This window comes from Rhinolophus ferrumequinum, chromosome 15 (genome assembly GCF_004115265.2).
Source record: "Rhinolophus ferrumequinum isolate MPI-CBG mRhiFer1 chromosome 15, mRhiFer1_v1.p, whole genome shotgun sequence".
Classification (NCBI taxonomy): domain Eukaryota; kingdom Metazoa; phylum Chordata; class Mammalia; order Chiroptera; family Rhinolophidae; genus Rhinolophus; species Rhinolophus ferrumequinum.
Genome location: NC_046298.1, coordinates 35612525 through 35630823, shown reverse-complemented (window position 1 = coordinate 35630823; position 18299 = coordinate 35612525). Strand labels below are relative to the sequence as shown.

Sequence of the window (18299 nt, the reverse complement as noted above, 5' to 3'; positions counted from 1 at the left end):
CACACACACACACTCATGCAGGTCTTGAGGATCAAACCTCCCCTCAACCCCATGCGTCAGGTGCACAGTGATTTGATGAGCGATGAGCCTAAGACCCAAATCTGTCTAGTGAAAGCCAGGCCTGGGGCTTTTATGTTGTAGCTATTGAGAAAGAAGCATTCCCTTTCCACCGGGGCTGCTAAGTGGTCCATGGCATATAAGCCTAGAGTTTGGGTGCGTGGGGGGGGACATCTCTGTCTCTGGTTGTAGGGGCGGCTGCTTGGAAGTGAAGCTGACCCAGAGAAAAGCAGATCTGAGAGGAAATGAGGCACAGTCCTGACGAAAATTATTTGAGTAACTATATCCAGCGGTACCTGAAGCCAGATGCTGCAGGGCGTGGCCAGTTAAGTGAACCAACTAAAATCTTTTCTCTTAAGCCAGTGGGAGTTGGAGGATCACGGTCCCTGCCTGATTTGTGCCAGGCTCCAATTCCTCTCTTCCCTCCCCGCAAAATGTCCTTATTGCTACTTACATTTGCAAACTCAGAGGCCATTTTAATCAAAACCATCTTTATTATTTAAAGAGCAGCCTGTCATCAGGGGCACCTAGGTGGGGGCCCCCAGATGGCAGAACAATATTTACATGGGGGTCAGGAAGGTGAGGCTCGGGTGGGTGGGTCAGGGTGGGTGAGGCCAGGGTTGAGTGGGCCCGCCACTGAGGAAGACAGGACACTGGACGGAGGGTATCCTTTGATCTGTGGGCGGGGCCCAAGAAGAAAAATGTTCCAGCCCAGGCCCAGGGTGGACCCCACCGTGTGGGGCTGGGGCCACCTAGATCAACTTGAGCCCTGGAAGCACACGAAGCAAGGAGAAGCCACAGGTCAGAGCTGAGTCACCATGCCGCTGGCTTCGGAGTGAGTCTGGGGAAAGACAATTGGGGGCTTCTGAGGTCTGAGAGACTTCCCAAAAAGATCCATAACTAACCTTCACTCCCCAGAAGCCCTCTGAAATCCACTTGTTCCATAGGGTGCCTCTTCTAGGTCTGAGCACAGGTCTCAGGAAAGCTTCCCCTTCCCCCATGAGAGTCCCGCCCAGACAATCCCACCCTCTGGCTCTGTATGGGCCCAGCTTTCACCTTTATGGCCTGGAAGATCCACTCCCGGAAATCGCTGACTTTGGTATAGACGCCTGGCTTCTGGGCCAGGGCACAACCGGTGCCCCAGCTCACGATGCCACACAGCCGCCAACGCGGCGTCCGAGAGATGCTGTCCTCACACACAAAGGGACCACCGCTGTCGCCCTGGTGGGGGAAGGGGAGGCCTGGCTGGAGGCCCTCTCAGATGGCAGTAGGCTGTGATCAGAGCCCTCCGGCCCTGAGATAGGGAGCCCCACCGCCCACTGCCTTGTGCCTCCATCCCTGGAGTGGCAGGGCCAGGGGCTGCCCCACACGCTCCCTCACCTGGCAGGCATCAATGCCACCCTCAAGGTAGCCGGCACAGAACATCTTGGGCTTGATCTGGTTCCCATAGAAGTCAGGACCATTGCAGACATCATTGCTGATTATGGGGACTCGAGCCTCCTGGAGGACCCCAGCCTGTTGGCCTGGGGGTAGGCGGGCAAGGCTGGCCAGAGCTGGGGAGCATGCACACCCCTCTTCCCTCCTGGTACCCACCCCAGGCTCCTCAGCACCCCTACGCTCCAGGGCCAAGGGGCACTCAACCTGCCAGACTGCCCTTCCCCGGCCCAGATCAGTCTCCCTAATGGTGGCTTCTCAGGCAGGGAAGGGACTCACCATAGTACTGTGTGTTGCCCCAGCCAGTTACTGTACAGATCTTGCCATCCACCAGGGCCTGGCCAGCAGCTGGGAGGCACACGGGCTGGATGTATTCTGTGAGAGAGATGACGCCAGTCCAGTCCCACCTGGTACCAACCTCTGTTTAGCTGCCGCCAGTGCTCCCGACACAACTTTTCCTCTGTTCTTTTATAGCAACCACCATAGAAGTTGCCCTCTACTGGGAGCTCATGTATTAGGCACCTTCCTGTGTCAGTTCCATTAATTTTCCATCAGCCCACAGACGTCGGAGCGACTATTACCCCATTTTACAAAGGGGGAAATGAGGCCAAGTCACTTGTCCAAAACTTCATGAGTCAATGGCAGAACCAGATTTCGAACCCAGGTGGCCCAATTTGCAAGCCTTAACCATGGCCCATGGGGCCGCAACCCACCTACTAGAGGGTGCCCTTGTGAGAAATAGAAAAATGCACCCATCTTAACGTACGTGACTTCCACCTGTCAGAAAATTGAAATAATAAATACACAGGTCTATACCAGCTGCAGTGTGAATGGCACCCCTGAGATGTGACGTCCTTGTGCAGTGCACAACCCACACAGCAGTCCTGGCAGCCCTGCCTGCTGCCTGTTGGTGACTTCACCTGCCTGAGCCTCAGAGCTCTCTGGTGCAAAATGGAAAAAATAATTGTTTCCCCCAGAAGTTGTAGCGAGAAATTGGTGAAGCATTGAGTAGCGTGCCTGGCTAGTAGGAAATGCTTACATATCTAGTAATAGTAATAAACAACAACAAAAGCAATGACTGCTAACATTAACTGAGGGCTCATTATGTGCTGGCATTGCTCTAAGCCCTTTACTCATGTTCACCTTTTTAATCATCTCAATAACCCTAGGAAGTCATTTTACGCTGAGGAAAACTGAGGCACAGAGAGGTGAAGCTATGTGCCTGAGGTCACACAGCTGGCAAGTGCCTGCACCTGCCCCGGAGGCTATTACCCCCTCGGCCAGTGTGTCTCAAACCCAAGCTGCTCCCACCTCACGCCTTGTGGCCCATGGATGACACTTCCTTACTTCAATGTTGTTAACCCCACACTCTTTTCACTAAAGAAGAGGCTGTGTTGCTTTAAAGAAAAAACAGAGATCACTTCCTTAAGTGAAAAACCAGTATCACTGACCATTAAAAAGTAAATAACCATAACAATAAGTATAATGCAAACCACAAAATGGTCCTGACTTCCCTGGCAGCACAGCCTGGGGGTTATGGGCACGGATTCCAGCGCCAGGTGGCCTGATCTCAAATCTCTGCCATTTGCCAGCAGCAAGAATTTGAGGCCTTATTTACTTTCTCGATGTTGGAACCTTTCTCCATGTGGAAAACAGGGTCATAAAAGGACCCACCCTTCCGGGCTCAGTAAAAACCAAATGAGTGTGTGCTCAGGACCGTAAGAACAGTGCCTGGTACACAGTGCCTGGTACACAGTGCCTGGCGCCGTGAAAGTGTTGGTGGTCATTACTCTCGTCACCACGATATTATTTTTTTGAATTATTTCATTATTAGTAGCAGATGTTGCCAGCTGGAGGCTGATTGATCATCATCACTATTATGACTCTGGAATCATCATTGTCACCAGGATTTTTATCATGACAATCCTGGCCTGCTAAGAGCTGAAGCCCAAGGCCTGCTCGCAGCACCCCAAGCGCACCTAGAGAAGTGTCAGAGACACTCTGGCACCCACGTGAGTCTATCTGAGAGCAAGGAAATGCTCCAGAGAGCTGTAGAGGGAAAAATGCCTAACTGCCTCTCTGATTCGTTGATTTAATTAAAATATTTTTTTTTCATTTCATTTAATTATTTGTTTTGGTAACAGTTTTTGAGCTATAATTCATATACCATACAATTCACCCACTTAGGGCGTACAAGTCAAGGGGTTTTAGTGGGTTCACAGATAGATGCTGAGTAGGGTGCCGGGCAATAGGAAGGTGAATCCACCAACACAATCAGTTTTAGAACGTTCTCATCACCCCAAAAGGTATCCTTTACCTATCACCTCCCAATGTCCCCATCCCCATCCCCACCCCTGGCAACCCTGGCAACCACGCATCTGCTTTCTATCTCTATAGATGTGCCTACCGGGGACAGTCCATATACATGGAATCACGTAGTGGCTCCTTTCTGAGCATATTGTTTTCCAGAGGCATCCATGGCGTATCATAAATCAGTACTTCATTCCTTTGTATGGCCAAATATTATTCTATTGTATGGATTGACCACATTTTTATCCATTTATCAGATAGGCATCTGGGTGGTTCCCACCTTTGGACGACTGTGTATAACGCTGCTGTGAACGTTTGTGTACAAGTTTCTGTGTGGACACATGTTTTCATTTCTCTGGGGCATATCCTGTCGGAGTGGAATTGCTGGGTCACAAGGCAATTCCATGTTTCCCTTTTTGAGGAATTGCCCATGTTTCCCTTTTCTGAAGCAGCTGCACCAATCATTTCTACTTGATGGAGTCTCAGTTGTGCCCCCTCAAGAGCGTTTGCCTTCACACCATGGACTCCTAGACCCCTGGCCCCGCCTCTGTCCTCCGGCCTCTAGAGTCCCCAGGCCGAGGCTCAGCCCCTAGACTTACCTGTGAAGGGCAGGGGGCTGGAGAGGTGGACCAGGGCAATATCATTGCTGTTCTCCTCGCTGTTGGGGTCTCGAAAGGGGAGATAACCCCTGTGGTAGACTACTGCCTGCACCCCCAGCTGCAGGCCATGGGGTGAGGCCTGGGCCACAGCGCCAGCAAACACTCGCCATCGAGATAGGACCCGGTTCCGCCTACCAGGGAAAAGGAAGGGAGGGTGGCAGCCTGCTTGGGCACAGCCTCTCCACTTCGCTACCCACTGCTACCCCCCTCGGCACTGTGGAGGTCACTCACTCAGGGAAGCAGTGGGCAGCTGTCAGCACCCAGTCTCCAGAGAGCAAGGAGCCCCCACAGAGGTGTGCTCCATCGTAGCGAAGACTGACTTGCCATGGCCACCTGCCCAGGCTGGTGTCCTGGCCTCCCACAATGCGGTCTACGGGCGTCTTCCTACGGCCACAGTCTGTGGGAGATGGGCAGTTAGGGGCAGCAAGGAGCCCTGGAGCCCTAGGAGCCAGCCCTGTCCTAGGGGTCTGAGAGAGCATGCCCCAGTCTGGGGCATGTGAGGGGAAAAACCCAGACCTGGTCTGAGGGTGCGTGGGCCCACCCTGGGGGGGTCTGAGATGACACAGCCCTGTGGGGCCCGGAGGAGACATGGCCCTACCCGGGGGTGTCTGATGGGACATGGCCCTGCCCGGGGTTGTCTGATGGGGCATGGCCCTGCCCTGGGGTGTCTGATGGGGCATGGCCCTGCCCTGGGGTGGGGAGGGGTCTAAGGAAAAGGGTTCTGAGTTTCAGGGTCTCACCTTGGCAGATCGTAGCCAGGAAGCGGCCCCTGGGACAGTCACTGTGAGAGAGACAGGGATGGAGACAGAGAGAAACAAAAGGAGCGGCCAATTGAGACAGATGGAAGGAAGATGAGGAAGAGCCGGTGCCTTGGGGGCTGTGGGGCCCGGGTGTGTGCCCCCACCTGCCCGCTGCCCTCCTCACCACACAGAGATGACCTCCAGCAGCCTCTGGGCGTAGGGCAGCCTTCCCTCGTCCACGCAGAAGAAGCCCGATGTGCTATTGGCGCCTGCCGTCCGCACGTCCAGCTCCGAGTGGGCGAGTGCCCTGAGCAGGGCAGGGGTCAGACCTGCTCCTCCCACACTCCCACTGCCACCCTTCCAAGGGGCACCCTAGTACCTGAGGAAGCCCATCTCCTCACAGCTGAGTCCTGCCACCCTGGCGTTGGAGCGTGAGGAGCACAGCAGCCGCCACGTCCCCTCTGTCTCATCAAACACCGTGAGCCGGGCATCTGCTGGACTGACCTGCACTGCACGGCGACAGGACAGGCCACCTGGGTCACCTTCCCGCTCCAGCCCCTCCTGGCCTGTTCTCCGGCCACATGGTTCTAGTCCTGAGTCCCCGCAGGACTGATCGGGGCACCCCATGCCCCCCATACTCGTGATTGCGTGTGGAAGGGCACGTGCCTCAAGGCATGGCGGTGGCACTGGGACTTTGGCTGGCCCTGCTGAGAATTGCCTCTTTCTGGGATTCCTGAGCTGGTTGTTCATGCGTTGTAAGTATGGAACTTTACTGAAACATTCGGAAAGAGGGAAATTCTTTCAACCAATCTCCCAAGAAAATGGTGTGGGAGGCTGGATCTACTGGGGCCGTATTTATCCCTTGAAGGGAAAAATAAGCCAACATGGAGAAAAGCCAAGAGATTATAGTTGTAAAGCTGATAATAATTGTAAAGCCCCTTGATGGTGCCAGGCTTTAAGAACCCCCAGAATTGCTGGTTAAGTGAGTTAATCATTTCTTTTTTCATTTAGCCAGTTCCTTTATTTTTTTCTTGTCTTTTGCTGTCTGAAGACCCTTGACTAACACATCATACTTCTAAAATATTTAAATAGATATCCTATAGTCTAAAAAAAAAAAAAAGGAAAGAATAGCTATCTTTTCCGCAGAAGTTGTCAGAGCCTTGATTATACTACAGTACATGATAGTCCTCCAAGCAGAGGATGTAGCATTCATTCATTCATTCATTCATTCATTCATTCATTCCGCAAATGTTAACTAAGTGTTAATTAGACACATACTCCATGCCCAGTCCCGTGAGGCGTGATACTGGGTACACAAAGAGGACCGAGGTAGCCGTCACCAAGCCAAAGTCTGGGGTGGGGGAGACAAACAATAAAAGAATCATCCAACCAAACACATCCTCACAAATTGAGAAGGGGCAGGGTGACAGTATACGGGAAGGCTGGAGAGAGCTTAGGGGGGTGTCCTCAGGTCTGGGGCTGGTGGTGCTGGAAGTGATGTCCCCTCAGCCCCTCACAGGCTGCTCCCTACACATGGCCAGAGGACCCTGTTCACACCTAAGCCAGGTCACAGCCCTTAAGCATATTTATTTCCATTCACCAAACACCCCCTACATGCAGGGCCTAGTTTAGGCAATGAACAAATCAGACAAAACTCCTGCTCTGTGGAGCTCAAAGGCCAATAGGTGAGATGGATAATGAAAGGGATGAATAAGGAAAATAGATTGTGTGTCACAAAAGAAGAGGCCAGGGAGACAAATCAAGCTTGATGGAGGCAGGGGTGCCGGTGTGCAGGGTGAGGTCGCGGTTTTCGGTAGGTGGGAAGAGAAAGCTTCACTGAGAAGGTGGGGAGTGAACAAAGATCGAAAGGAAGTGAGAAAGAGAGTTGTGAAGACAGGTGAGGGAACAGAGAACAGGCCAAGGAAACTACCAAGTGCAAAGATCCCAAGGCGGGGGTGGGGGTTGAGGAACAGCAAGGAGGCTGGAGCAGAGTGAGTGAGGGGACATGAGGCGGAAGATGGACTGGATCAGCACGAGCTAGGACTTTGCTTTGAGCTGAAATGTGCTGCAGCCAGGGAGGCTCTGAGCCAGGACTCAGGCTCTGGCGTGACTCAGGGGTTCACAGCTCCCTCAACCTATGTGTGGGGAGCAGTCTGTGGGGACAGGAGCAGGAGACCAGGGAGGAGGTGACTGTGAGGTCCAGGAGGGAGAGGATGGAGGCTGGGACAGTGGGGGGGGGGGCTTAGATTCTGGAAAGATTTTGTGGGTGGAACCCACAGGGTTTTTGAACAGACTGGATGTGGGTGTGAGGGGAAAAGGGGGCTCAAGGGCAATTCCAAGGTGTTTGGCCTGAGCCACTAGAAGGACAAAGCGGCCATGGACCAGGATGGGGAAGTAGGGGAAGGAAGGTTTGGGGGAAGATGAGCTCTTGTCCTTTTCTCCTGGGCCTCCTGCTTGGCTGGTGTTCTGAGAGCACATTCTGGGAAACCGAATCTGGTGCAGTCACTTTTGCATCCTCTCAGGAGGAACCTGGCGAGGCCACACCCAAACTAAGCAGTCTTCTGGACACGGGGAGGCAGGACTTCCAGGGAGAACCCTGTCATGAGGAGGACCTGCTGTGTGCCAGCCAGCGCGGTGCTACATGCTCTCCCTGCCACCATCAACCGAGGCCTCACCATACCTCCGAGGCCACAAAGATCATCCTCATTGTCTAGATGGGGAAGCTAAACTTGGAGACATGCAGTGACTCGCCCAACATTGCCCACTGACTGAGCGGCAGACAGAGGATTTGCATTCAGGCCTGAGTGACTCCAAACCCCAAGCTTTTAACAGCCTCTCAAGTGACTTCCCCTCCTGAGGGTTAAACAATAATAGCACAGTAATAATAACACTGGCTACCTTTCCCGGGGATGTCAGTGGGCTGGCCTCATGCTATCTGTCATATCTGGGGGGTTCTTTGAATCTCGCAATCATCCTGGAAGGAGAGACCATTTCTATGCCCATCTTACAGATGGAGAAACTGAGCCTCAGAAAGGATGTACTTGCCCAGGGGCATTCAGCTAAGAACTAGCAAACTCAGGATTTGAACCCAGACCTGCCAACCTGCATATTCCCTACTCCTGTGGGTCTCACAGAGACACTTCCTTACTTGTCCCCACCTCCAAATACATTCACTTACAGCCCGGACTAAGACCTTCCTGGCTGGCTTGGCTTAATCATGACCACCTGCTCTGGGGAGAGGGCAGGGGGTTCCTGACACCTCTGAAGGGTAGTGACCACCACCCTAAGTTCCAAGATCAAGACTTGGGGTTTGAAACACCAACTGGGGTGGGGGTGAATTCTTATTTTGAAATGACTTCTAAGTGCTCCAGAAATATAATTTCCAGAAAGTATGAGGCTTTAGGAAAACATAATCATTTTATGGATGTGTGTTCAAGAAGATGGAAAGGGGAGGGAATACAAAATGCCCACTCCAATTATTTTTAAAGCCACATTCTGTGCCACTGTTTCCCACTTTTAAATACTTTATTCTCTCGTTTGTATTATTTTAAGCAATGCACACTGTGTTCTGGGTTGCCTGGTTGCTTACGAAATTGTCTGATATATTTGGAAGTGTGACAATCCCAGAAAAATGAGGTGAGGATACAGTTTGGGGGGTTGTTTTTGTTTGTTTTGTAATTTCCAAGTGCTTTTGAAAAACCCAGGTATAGATGAAGGGTAAAAGTGCTAGCATTGGCCAGAGCAGGGTCTGAGTTGGTGCCTGGTGACCTTCCTTCCAGCTAGAGGCCCAGGACAAGCTAGTTAATCTCAGCAATTTATCTTCATGCTTATTCATTAAAGCAAAGATTTCCTGAGCACCTACCATGTGCAGGACACTTTGGAGCAGTAAACAAAAAAACAAAATGCCCCTGCCCTCCTGAAATTCACCAGGAGTCAATAACCCACTACGAATGTGAGAGCTTTAGTCGGGGCAGTGGGGATGGCCACGGGCTTGGGGGAAGCATGGAGTCTGGGGTTACAGGAAGGCCTTGCTCAGGGAAGTTCAAGCCTGAAGGGTGAGACACAAAAGCCAACATTTACCAAGTTGGCTAAGAGCCAAGCCCTGGGTGGATCATCATGTCCTTTAATTCTCACCCCCAGCTTACAGATGAGGACATCGAGACACAGAGAGGGCAGGACTGGTGAGGTCCAATCGCCCGCAGTGACACTGCAGAACCCTGAAACCTGCCTCTAGGTGTGAGCTGGAAAGAGGTGGGTGACAACAGGCTGTGGTGCCAGGAGGGTCCGCCGAGGGTGTGAGTGCCGGGAGCACGCGTGAGGTCAGGGTGGAGAGGGCCCACACCCGGGGAGACGGAGCCTGCAAGCCTTTGGGATTTTAGCCCAGTGGTAGTGGGGAGCCACGGACAGGCTTTCGGCAGGGGCATGATCTCTCTACCCTGCCACTTATGTCATGTGTGGTCTTGCGCAAGCCAGTTCACTTCAATGGGCCTCAGTTTCCCCCATCGGCACAACAGGAGTGATGAGAATAGCCCCAACTTCACAGGGCTATTATGCCCAGGCTGTAGCCAGGCATATACAAGCCCTCACTATGGCAACTCACCTGGCTGTTTCTTGAGAGAAACAGTATCGTATAGTAGTTAGTTTTACACAAGAGCTGGACCCAGGCTGCCTGGGTTCAGATTCCAGACCTGCCATTTACTAGCTCTGTGACCTTCCGTAAGTCATTTGGCCCTTCTGTGCCTCAGTTTCCCCATATTAGAAAGGGCTGTTGTGAGGATTGAATGAATTAATACCTGTAAAGCCCAAGGCCGGTGCCTGGCACGTGTAAATGCTCTCTAAGTGCTTGCTGGCTATAATGACTACCACTGATGTTGGCTTTCCTTGTCTGGATTTCCATTTCTTCTCTTAATGTGCGCTGAGTCCTTTATGGAACTAGATGAGGTTCATGGGAGTGAAAAATACATCCCATCACCCAACTTCCTCTTTCTTCCTGCTGCCCTGGGCCAGGGGATGGTAGCTTGGCATCGGCATTTGGGATGATTCATTCATTCATCCCACAATGACCCTCTGTGTTTATTTATCAACATGGCCATTCTTTCCTACGGCAGACACATCCTTAGCAGGCAAGTCTAAGAGCTATTCCTGGCCTCATCACTCATCAGCTGTGTGTTCTCTCTGGTCCTCACTTTCCACATCTGTGAATGGGAATAATAGCTGCTACCTCCCAGGTAACTATTAATATAAGGGTTTACTAGTTTCATATGGCATCTCTCAGACATGTTTTGACTGCGCCCTGTAGTGAGAAACAGTTTTCCACTATGATGTGGTCCTGAACTCCTGTTTTCGGAGGCAAACCATCCCATCGCTCTGAGCCTCAGTTTTCCCATCTCTAAAATGGAGAAAATAACAGTCCCACCCTTATAAAACCAAAAGATTAACAAGAGTTTTTCTTACTGAGAGGGATGCATGCAAATATTTTCTAACCTAATCTATTTCATACTTTTAAAAGGTTTTTAAAAACCTTTCGACTCACTAGTTTAATTGCATGATACATTAAGGGGTCACACATTTAGAGCCTGAAAAATACTGGGTAAGACAAGTGAAGTGCTTAGAATAGCGCCTGGTCCACAGCGGGCTCACAATACGAGTGCACTCCTATGAATAGCATTTCTTCATGCATTTGTGCATTCATTCAAAAAGTCCTTCCATTGAGCTCGCACCAGATACAGGTTATCTACAGGGCCCCCCAGGGGTTCGCAGCCTGCTTTACTCACCCGGATACAGCGGCTCCTGATCACTCCTGAGTAGAACGGTCACTGCAGAGAAGGCAGAGGTGAGGGCAGGCATGCCGGGGCCACAGGGGGGCAGGGGAGGGCAGAGGCGCAGGGAACCACTCTCACCAATGGCCCAGGACGCTGCCCCGATGCCTGTCAGGAGCAGCAGGGTCCCCGCAGTGAGAGCTGCCACCTTGGGTCCAGAGCAGCATGGCACAGTCTGGCCACCTGCAACAGACACCATGCTGGGGTCACTGCCAGGCCTGTCCTCATCGGGGCAGGGTCTGAGCACAGGGCCAGCTCTGCCCTGCCCCCAAAGCTAACTTAGCATGCCTGAGCCTGCCAGGCCCTGCTCTTAGTTTCCTGGGGCGGAGAAGTTGGCAGAGTTGTCCCTCGCCTCCTGAGAGGACGACCAGGTGTCCAGTTCCCCAGGGGTTCCAACTGGGAAGGGGTGTGGCTAGGATGGTGGCCACGTTTCCTGCTTGCACTCCCAACACTTAGGAGGTGTCTCCTCCTCAGTGACACTGCACTTCTGTAGCTCCCTCATCACAGCCGGTCATCTCTTCTTGGATCTCTCACTTCTGCTAACTTTCCCAAAGGTTCTTGGAGCCTCTTAGGGGCTGTGACCCCTAACCTTTGCCCCCTTGGCAGCTCTCTTCCCTGCTGTTTGGCATTTTCTCACTGCCTCACTTCTTTTTGCTGTTCCAGATCCTCTGTCCCTGGGTACCCCCAAAAACCAGACCTCTCCCACAGGACCCAGCTCCAAGGTCAAGTTTGCCCCTGGAGGTTGAGAACTTAAGTGTGGAAACTTGCCAGCCTCACTTAAAAATACTGGCCTTCCCCACTCTTAGCTGGGACCTTGAGCAGGTGACATCACCTCTTTGAGCCTCAGCTTCCTCATCTATTTAATGGGTATCCACCTAGCACTCACCTCTAAAAATAATACTTTAAAGTTCTTTCTAATAATAATAATAACAATAATAATAAGAGCCAAACTCTTATCAGATGCTTACTATGTACCAAGCATTGCTCTAAATGCATTAACTTATTCAGTTCTTATCTCAGTTATGATTCCCATTTTTCAGACAGGAAAAACTGAAGCTCGGAGAAAGAAAGGCACATGCCCGAAGTGACTCAGCCAGCAAGAAGCAGGGGACAGATATGGTGCTGGAGCCCAAACGTATAATCGTTAAGCCACGCTACCCCTCCCTGTACTGTAGTCCCTGGCACACAGCAAGTGCTCAATAAAGGCTTTTAAATCATTAAAGCTGTGTGGTCCTGGGCCACTCCCTTCACCTCTCTGGGCCTCAGTCTTCTCATTGGTAAAATGGAGCTTTATTCATTCATTATCCTCTTGAGCATTTGCTATGTACCTGGCGCCACTCTAGGCTCTGGGGACACATCCCAAAACAAGATGGATGAGATGCTGGCTCTCTTGGGGTTCACATTCTCATGTGTGTAACGTGAGAGTGATAAATAAACAAGCAAATGCACTTGATAATTTCCAGATTGTGGCAAAGTCTATGAAGAAAATAACGGAGGCCGGGGCAGCAGATGGCTTCTCTAGGGTGCTCTAGGAGGGCCTCACTAAGAAGTGGCTTTTGAGCTGAGACATGAAGGTCGAGACCCGAGACGCAAACACCTCAAGCAAGAACTCTGTGGGCAGAGAGAACAGCACTGGCACAGGCCTTGAGGCGAGACTATACATGATCTGTTAGAGGGCAAGACAGGCCATTGATGTGGCCAGAACTGCACGAACTTGGGGAAGGCTGTGGGACGAAGGCTGGGGCCTGTTAGGGAGCCTGGGGCCCTGAGGAGAAGAGGGGTTTTATTCCCAATGCTACAGGGGCCCTGGGGATTAAAAGCCAGCCCGTTTCCTAGGGATTGCAGGAGGACCAAAGAGAAAAGGCTGCTAAAAGCCTTCAGCCGGGCCTGGCGTGCAGCCGACTGCCATGGCATCTGTGAGGCACTCCCAGGGCTGCAGGAGAATCCAGCTCTCCCATCTCTGTCATGGTGGTGAGGCGGATAGGCACAGAGCTAGGCAAGCACCCAGAGCAGAGGGGGGAGTGGTCCAGGACCTCCCTGGGGTGGTCACTGTCTGGGTGTCTTAAGAATTTGAGAGCCCAGCAGTACCCCTCAAGGCATAAGAGAACACTCTCTCCCTCCAAAGAGGCCCCAGTGGGCCAGGCCAGCTCAGCCCCAGTTGGCTGACCTCTCCCTGTCTCAAGAGGGCCTCTCAGGCCCGCCCCCCAACTCTGTACCAACCTTCTTCCTGGTTCTAGTGGGAGGTCTTGGCTCCCTGCAACCATCAGGCTGGTGCTGGTTCCTTTGTTTTCAGATGTGTTCTGACATTCAGAGCCCAGCCTAGAGGCTCTGGTATGTCTGTTGGAGCAGGCAGCATTGCCACCCATATCTCTTAGGGACGAGAAAGAACCTCCTTCCGTGACCTCTGTTTCAGGGGATTTAGGACAACCTCAAAACAGGTGCTTCTGGTGGACAGGACGCATCCTTACTCTGTGAGAGGACCATCCTTGTCATGATTCTTCTGGAGCTATAGGGCCTTGGCGATCAGTAAGCCAGCTCCCCGCCCCCCCCGCCCCAACTTCTCCCAGAGGCTCTGCTCTCTGTTCCTCCATGGACAGTTCTTCTGCCCCCATTTGGCTGCAAAACTCTCACAAGTGACATCTCTCTGGGTTGGCCCAGCGGCTCAGGTGGTTGGAGCGTCCTGCTCCTAACACCGAGGTCGCTAGTTCGATTCCCACATGGGCCAGTGAGCTGCGCCCTCTACAGCTAAGATTGTGAACAACAGCTCTCCCTGGAGCTGGGCTGCCATGAGCAGTGCTGCCATGAGCGGCTGGTGGCCAATGTGAGCGGCCAGCAGCCAGCATGAGTGGCCGGCAGCCGGCAAGAGAGGCCGTGAACTGCTGTGAGCGGCCAACAGATGACTGGCAACCGACTGCCTCAGCTGGGGCAGAGCACAAGGCTCCTAATACCAGCATGAGCCAGGAAACTGTGTCCTACACAACTAGAGTGAGAAACAACGGCTTGAACTGGAGTGATGTGTGGGGAGGCGGAAAAAGGGGGGGGAAATACAAGCGACATCTCTGGCTCCTTGTCTCTAAAACAGGGGTGTCCAAACTGCAGCCCGCGGGCCAACTGCGGCCTGCGATCCATTGCTTATTGGCCCGCAGCAAATTCCAAAACTATATTTAGTTTACTTAAATAAACCAGGTAAGGCAATACGTCCTTCACCTCGAGTGAGTAGCCCGGCTGTTTGTGAATTTTACCGCATATGGCCCTTGGTGAAAACCGTTGAAAAACGTTTGGACACCCTGTTCTAAAACCACTCAACTGATAGGTCTGTGTCTTAGTCCTCTTCAGACCCAACTCCAACTTCCGGAATGAAAGTCCCCTCATTTAACTTCCGGACACGACAGGAACCTGACTTTCCTTCTACTTCCCTGATGGTGCCTTCTGCTATCCACTTCCTGAGGTCTGGAGTTCATAGGGTGGGCCAAGACCTTCTCCCCCTCATGTCTCCTTGGTTCCAAATCTGTCTCACCCACCTCTACAGCCTCAGTTTCCCTTTTCTGTCCCGAGCCCTGGACTCTCCTTAGTCCCAGATCAAGGGTCCTGCTGCCTCTTAGATACCTCCCCTGAAATTGCCTAGGTCCTTCACACCTCCCCGGTCCCATACTAGCCTCCATGTCTCCCCAAATCCCCAGGTACCGTCTCAGGGGCCCTCACCCTTAGCACTGTCCCGCCACTGCAGGACGCCTCCTTCCCTTCAGAGCTTGCCAGCTCCACAGCCTGCAGGCTTCCCGAGTGTCTCCTGTCCATCCTCACCTTCCCTGCCCCTAGCCCCACTCAACCCCTGGCTCAGGCTCCCCCTCTGGTCCAGCCTCCATGTGGAAGCCTAGGGCTCTTCCCAAATATCAAATGCAACCTGTCTCTTCTTTACCTAGAGCCTCCATGACTCCCAGTGTCCCCCAGGACAGAGTCTAAGGCCCTTAGGCCTGTGGTGCCAGCCCCTCTAGGATACAAGCACGGCTGTTAGATATTTAAGAGTGGAATATTTCTCCCAATCTTCAGACAGCCTCATGGTCATTATGAGACCATGAAAGTTTCCAAAGTTTCCAAAAAGAAAACAAAACCATAGAAATTATAAATTACAAGTTAGAAAAGAGAAACAAAGAATAACCTCCGTGCCATCTTGTGGAAAGGCCCAACACTGTCAAGGTATTGCCCTGCCCTTCATCAAAAACAATCTGAGCAGAGCTTGGTCCAGCTGGCACACCTTGTCACCTTCCAGCTCCAATTCCAACTTTACCTCCAGAAACACCCAAAATAGCTATGTGCTACTGCACCCCCAGTAGTTTGTCACCCCCCAGCATTTAGCTAGGCTCTTCCCTCTGCCTAACACACCCTACTTACTCCCTCCTCATCCTGAATGTCAACTCAGATATCACCTCCTCCAAGTCTAACACCCCAGGGAGCACAAGACCCTTGGCCTTGGGTGTACTTCAGCCCATAACGGTAACACAAACGCGAGCAGCCATGGCAGCAGGAATGGCTCTCAAATCACACAACGACTCATGGCCCTATCCGAACCGTCCTGCAGTTTCCTTAAGTCCTTACAAACTGTTCATATGGAAAGTGTCATTGTCATCATCCCTGGTTTATAACTGAGGAAAGGAGGTCCAGAGAGGTGCAGCCACCTACCCCGGGTCACCCAGCAAGTAAGCTCAGCACCAGAACCTTCTGGTATCTGTGTCCAGGTTTGACCACCCCCTCCAGCCCCAACAGTCTGACTGCCCTCCAAGACCAGAATGAGCTGCCTGGGAATGCCCTGGGAGCCCACTCTGCCTTGGTTCTCTCTGTACACACAGACCTGTCTCTGGCCATCCTTCCCAGGATGCTCTGCTTTTCTTCCCTGGTTCATTCACCCATAGGCCCCAGCCCTGGTGACTCCCTTCAGTCGGCTCCAGGAAGGAATCCTCCAGAAGGTGTGGGGCTCTACTGTCCACTTGCTCAGCAAAGACGCAGGGCCTTCTCCTGAGCCACTGGGAGCCTGGCTGCACTCTGGGCCATAGCTGAATGACTGGGGAGTCTGAATGCCTAACTGCTGAGACCCAAGGAGGCCAGTGATCCACACTGATCATTTCATAGGACATACTCAGCACTTCCTGCATTTAAATCCTCACACCACCCTGTGAGGTGTGCACTGGTACCATCTCCATTTTACAGATGAAGAAACTGAGGTTCAGAAAGGGTAAGCTGCTTGCTTAGGGCCTCACAGCTAGAAAGTGCTACTGCCTAGGACTGAACCCAGCTAGCCTGGTTCCAGGAAGGCGAGAGGGAGTCAGCCCAGCTGGGGAGGGCAGGAAGAAAAGGCTACCAGTCCTCAGCCCCTCCAATTGGCTCCCAAGTATGGGAGAGATTGAGAGGAATCTAGGCTGTAGGAAGCCCTGGCTCGGGCTGCCAAGAGCCCTTGAGTGCCGACCACTCAGCGGTGGCTTCTCTACGTCATCCTGGAATGGTTTCTCTGCTCTCTCTCCCAACTCCATCCATCCGGCCGAGTCCAAAGTCCTCCCTCTGCTCTTTTGCCCACAATTCCAGGAGGTGGGAGGAATGTCTGGAGTCGGTGGGGGGTCTTGAATCCCTTGGACTCCAAGTCTGCTGACCTCTGTCATAACGGCTTTGGTTCACAGTGTGTGTCCGACATGCTAAGCCCCCTGCTGGTGTCCCTGCTCCCAGCAACCTCATATAGGTAGGTAGGCAGCATGAGGATCCATGCTTGACCCAGGTGGGAATTGAAGCCCAGAGAAATGATGTCATTTGCACAAGATCACACAGCAAAAAAGTGGCAGAAGCAGATTGGCAAATGCAGGCCAGTGCCTTCAACTTCAGTGTCTGTGTCCTTAACCGTGACAGCTAGTCTCCCCACTGTAGCCCCAAGTAGAGGGCAGGTCCAAGGTCAGCTGAGGAATTGCGGGGAGGGTGAGGGGAAACTGAGGCAAGGAGCCAGGAAGGTCATACAGGGTAGCAGGGAGGCAGGTGGTGGCACAGCCCCACAGAAAATTTGGTTAATAGTTAATCAGGTGGAGAAGGCTTCAGAAAGGGTTGGGGATGGGCCCAGGAGGGGTGCCAGAGAGAGGGGGCTCTGAGGGGGGCGGAGGATTGGGAAGAGAGCACAGAGGGAGGGAAGGGTGCCAGACAGAGCTGAAGTCGGGGACCGAGGAAAGGGGGACTCACCCTCCTTTTCCGCCATGTCACGGCCTCTTGTTAATGATTCCCCGGCTGACCTCTTGGGCCGGGGCAGGACCTGTGGGGAGATGAACAGGGAGGCAGGGCCTGGGGGAGCCCAGCCCAGCCCCGGTGCCCCCAGTCCCAGGCGCCCATCCAGGGAGGCTGGAGAAACTGGGCGCTGGCCAGAGCACGCCATGATCACGAACGCAGATTGGTCTAGGTTCAAGGATGGGGTCAGTGTCTGACCAGTGACCGGGGGACACCTGGATTTGCAGGGCTAGGGGCTCCCATGCCTGGGCCTGGAGGGGAGAGGACGGAGGGTCTGGACTGCTGAGTCTGAGGAAGGAGAGAGCAGGGGCCTGACATTCTGGGTCCTGGGGAAAGAGGGCAGAGGGGTGTAGGGGCCCGGACTCCTGGGTTTGAGGGAGGAGGAGACGGAGGCCCAATCTCTGAGTCTGAAGAAGAGAGGGCTGGAGCTCCGAGGTCCTTGGAGAGAAGTCAGAGAACCCACCCTTGGCGTCCCTGGGACTCCCTTTATTGGGAGGTGGGCATTAGGTTGAGTGGGGGCGAGGGGACCCCCGTCTTGGGGACTGGAACTGAGGGCGCTGGTCCTTACCCTGGGGTCCTGTAGGTTGGGACGAAGCTGAGAGATGGTGCTGGTTGAGGGTCAGTCTCCAGGCCTGGGCAGGAGCATGGTGGCCCCGCAGCAGCGGCAGCCAGGAGGCAGAGGCAGCGGCGTGGGGCCTGCTAGGCCTGGCTGCCTCACCTGAGGAGGAGGGGGCTGGGCAGGAGGCGGGGATAGGGGCGGGGAGGGGCCGGGCACAGGGATTGGCAGCGCCAGAGGCCACCTGGCTGGTGGGGCAGGGTTTGCAGGGGCTGGAGCTGGCCAGCCCAGCCACCTGCCTCCCTCCCGCCTGGGAGGTGGGCCCAGGTGTGCCAGTCTGAGGGGAGGTGGGAGCAGGGACAAGCTTGGCCTGAGGCCTGAGGGTTTGGGGAGACAGAGCAGGTTGGGTGTGCTTACAAGGACTAAAGGATGGGGATATGAATTAGAAGGAATCAGAGTGCCCCAACTGCCC

General features: G+C 53.3%; 1 protein-coding gene across 1 annotated transcript; it reads right to left on the bottom strand.

The window, feature by feature from the left end:
- Positions 1 to 531: 531 nt before the first annotated feature.
- On the bottom strand, positions 532 to 18011 carry HPN (hepsin). Its single transcript, XM_033128495.1, has 13 exons — positions 17840 to 18011; positions 17230 to 17299; positions 11101 to 11202; positions 10975 to 11016; positions 5580 to 5709; positions 5385 to 5507; positions 5201 to 5241; positions 4692 to 4857; positions 4401 to 4591; positions 1771 to 1866; positions 1438 to 1580; positions 1114 to 1278; positions 532 to 898 (listed from the first exon to the last, which is right to left on the bottom strand). The coding sequence occupies exons 2-13, from the start codon at positions 17243 to 17245 to the stop codon at positions 860 to 862; spliced, it is 1254 nt and encodes a 417-aa protein (XP_032984386.1). The 5' UTR covers positions 17246 to 17299; positions 17840 to 18011; the 3' UTR covers positions 532 to 859.
- Between the last annotated feature and the right edge of the window lie 288 nt (positions 18012 to 18299).

Coding starts and splice junctions, on each gene's coding strand:
- HPN (XM_033128495.1), bottom strand. Junction 1,279..1,437: donor GTGGCATTGATGCCTGCCAG/GTGAGGGAGCGT, acceptor TTCCCCCACCAG/GGCGACAGCGGTGGTCCCTT. Junction 899..1,113: donor GGATCTTCCAGGCCATAAAG/GTGAAAGCTGGG, acceptor GTCTTTCCCCAG/ACTCACTCCGAAGCCAGCGG.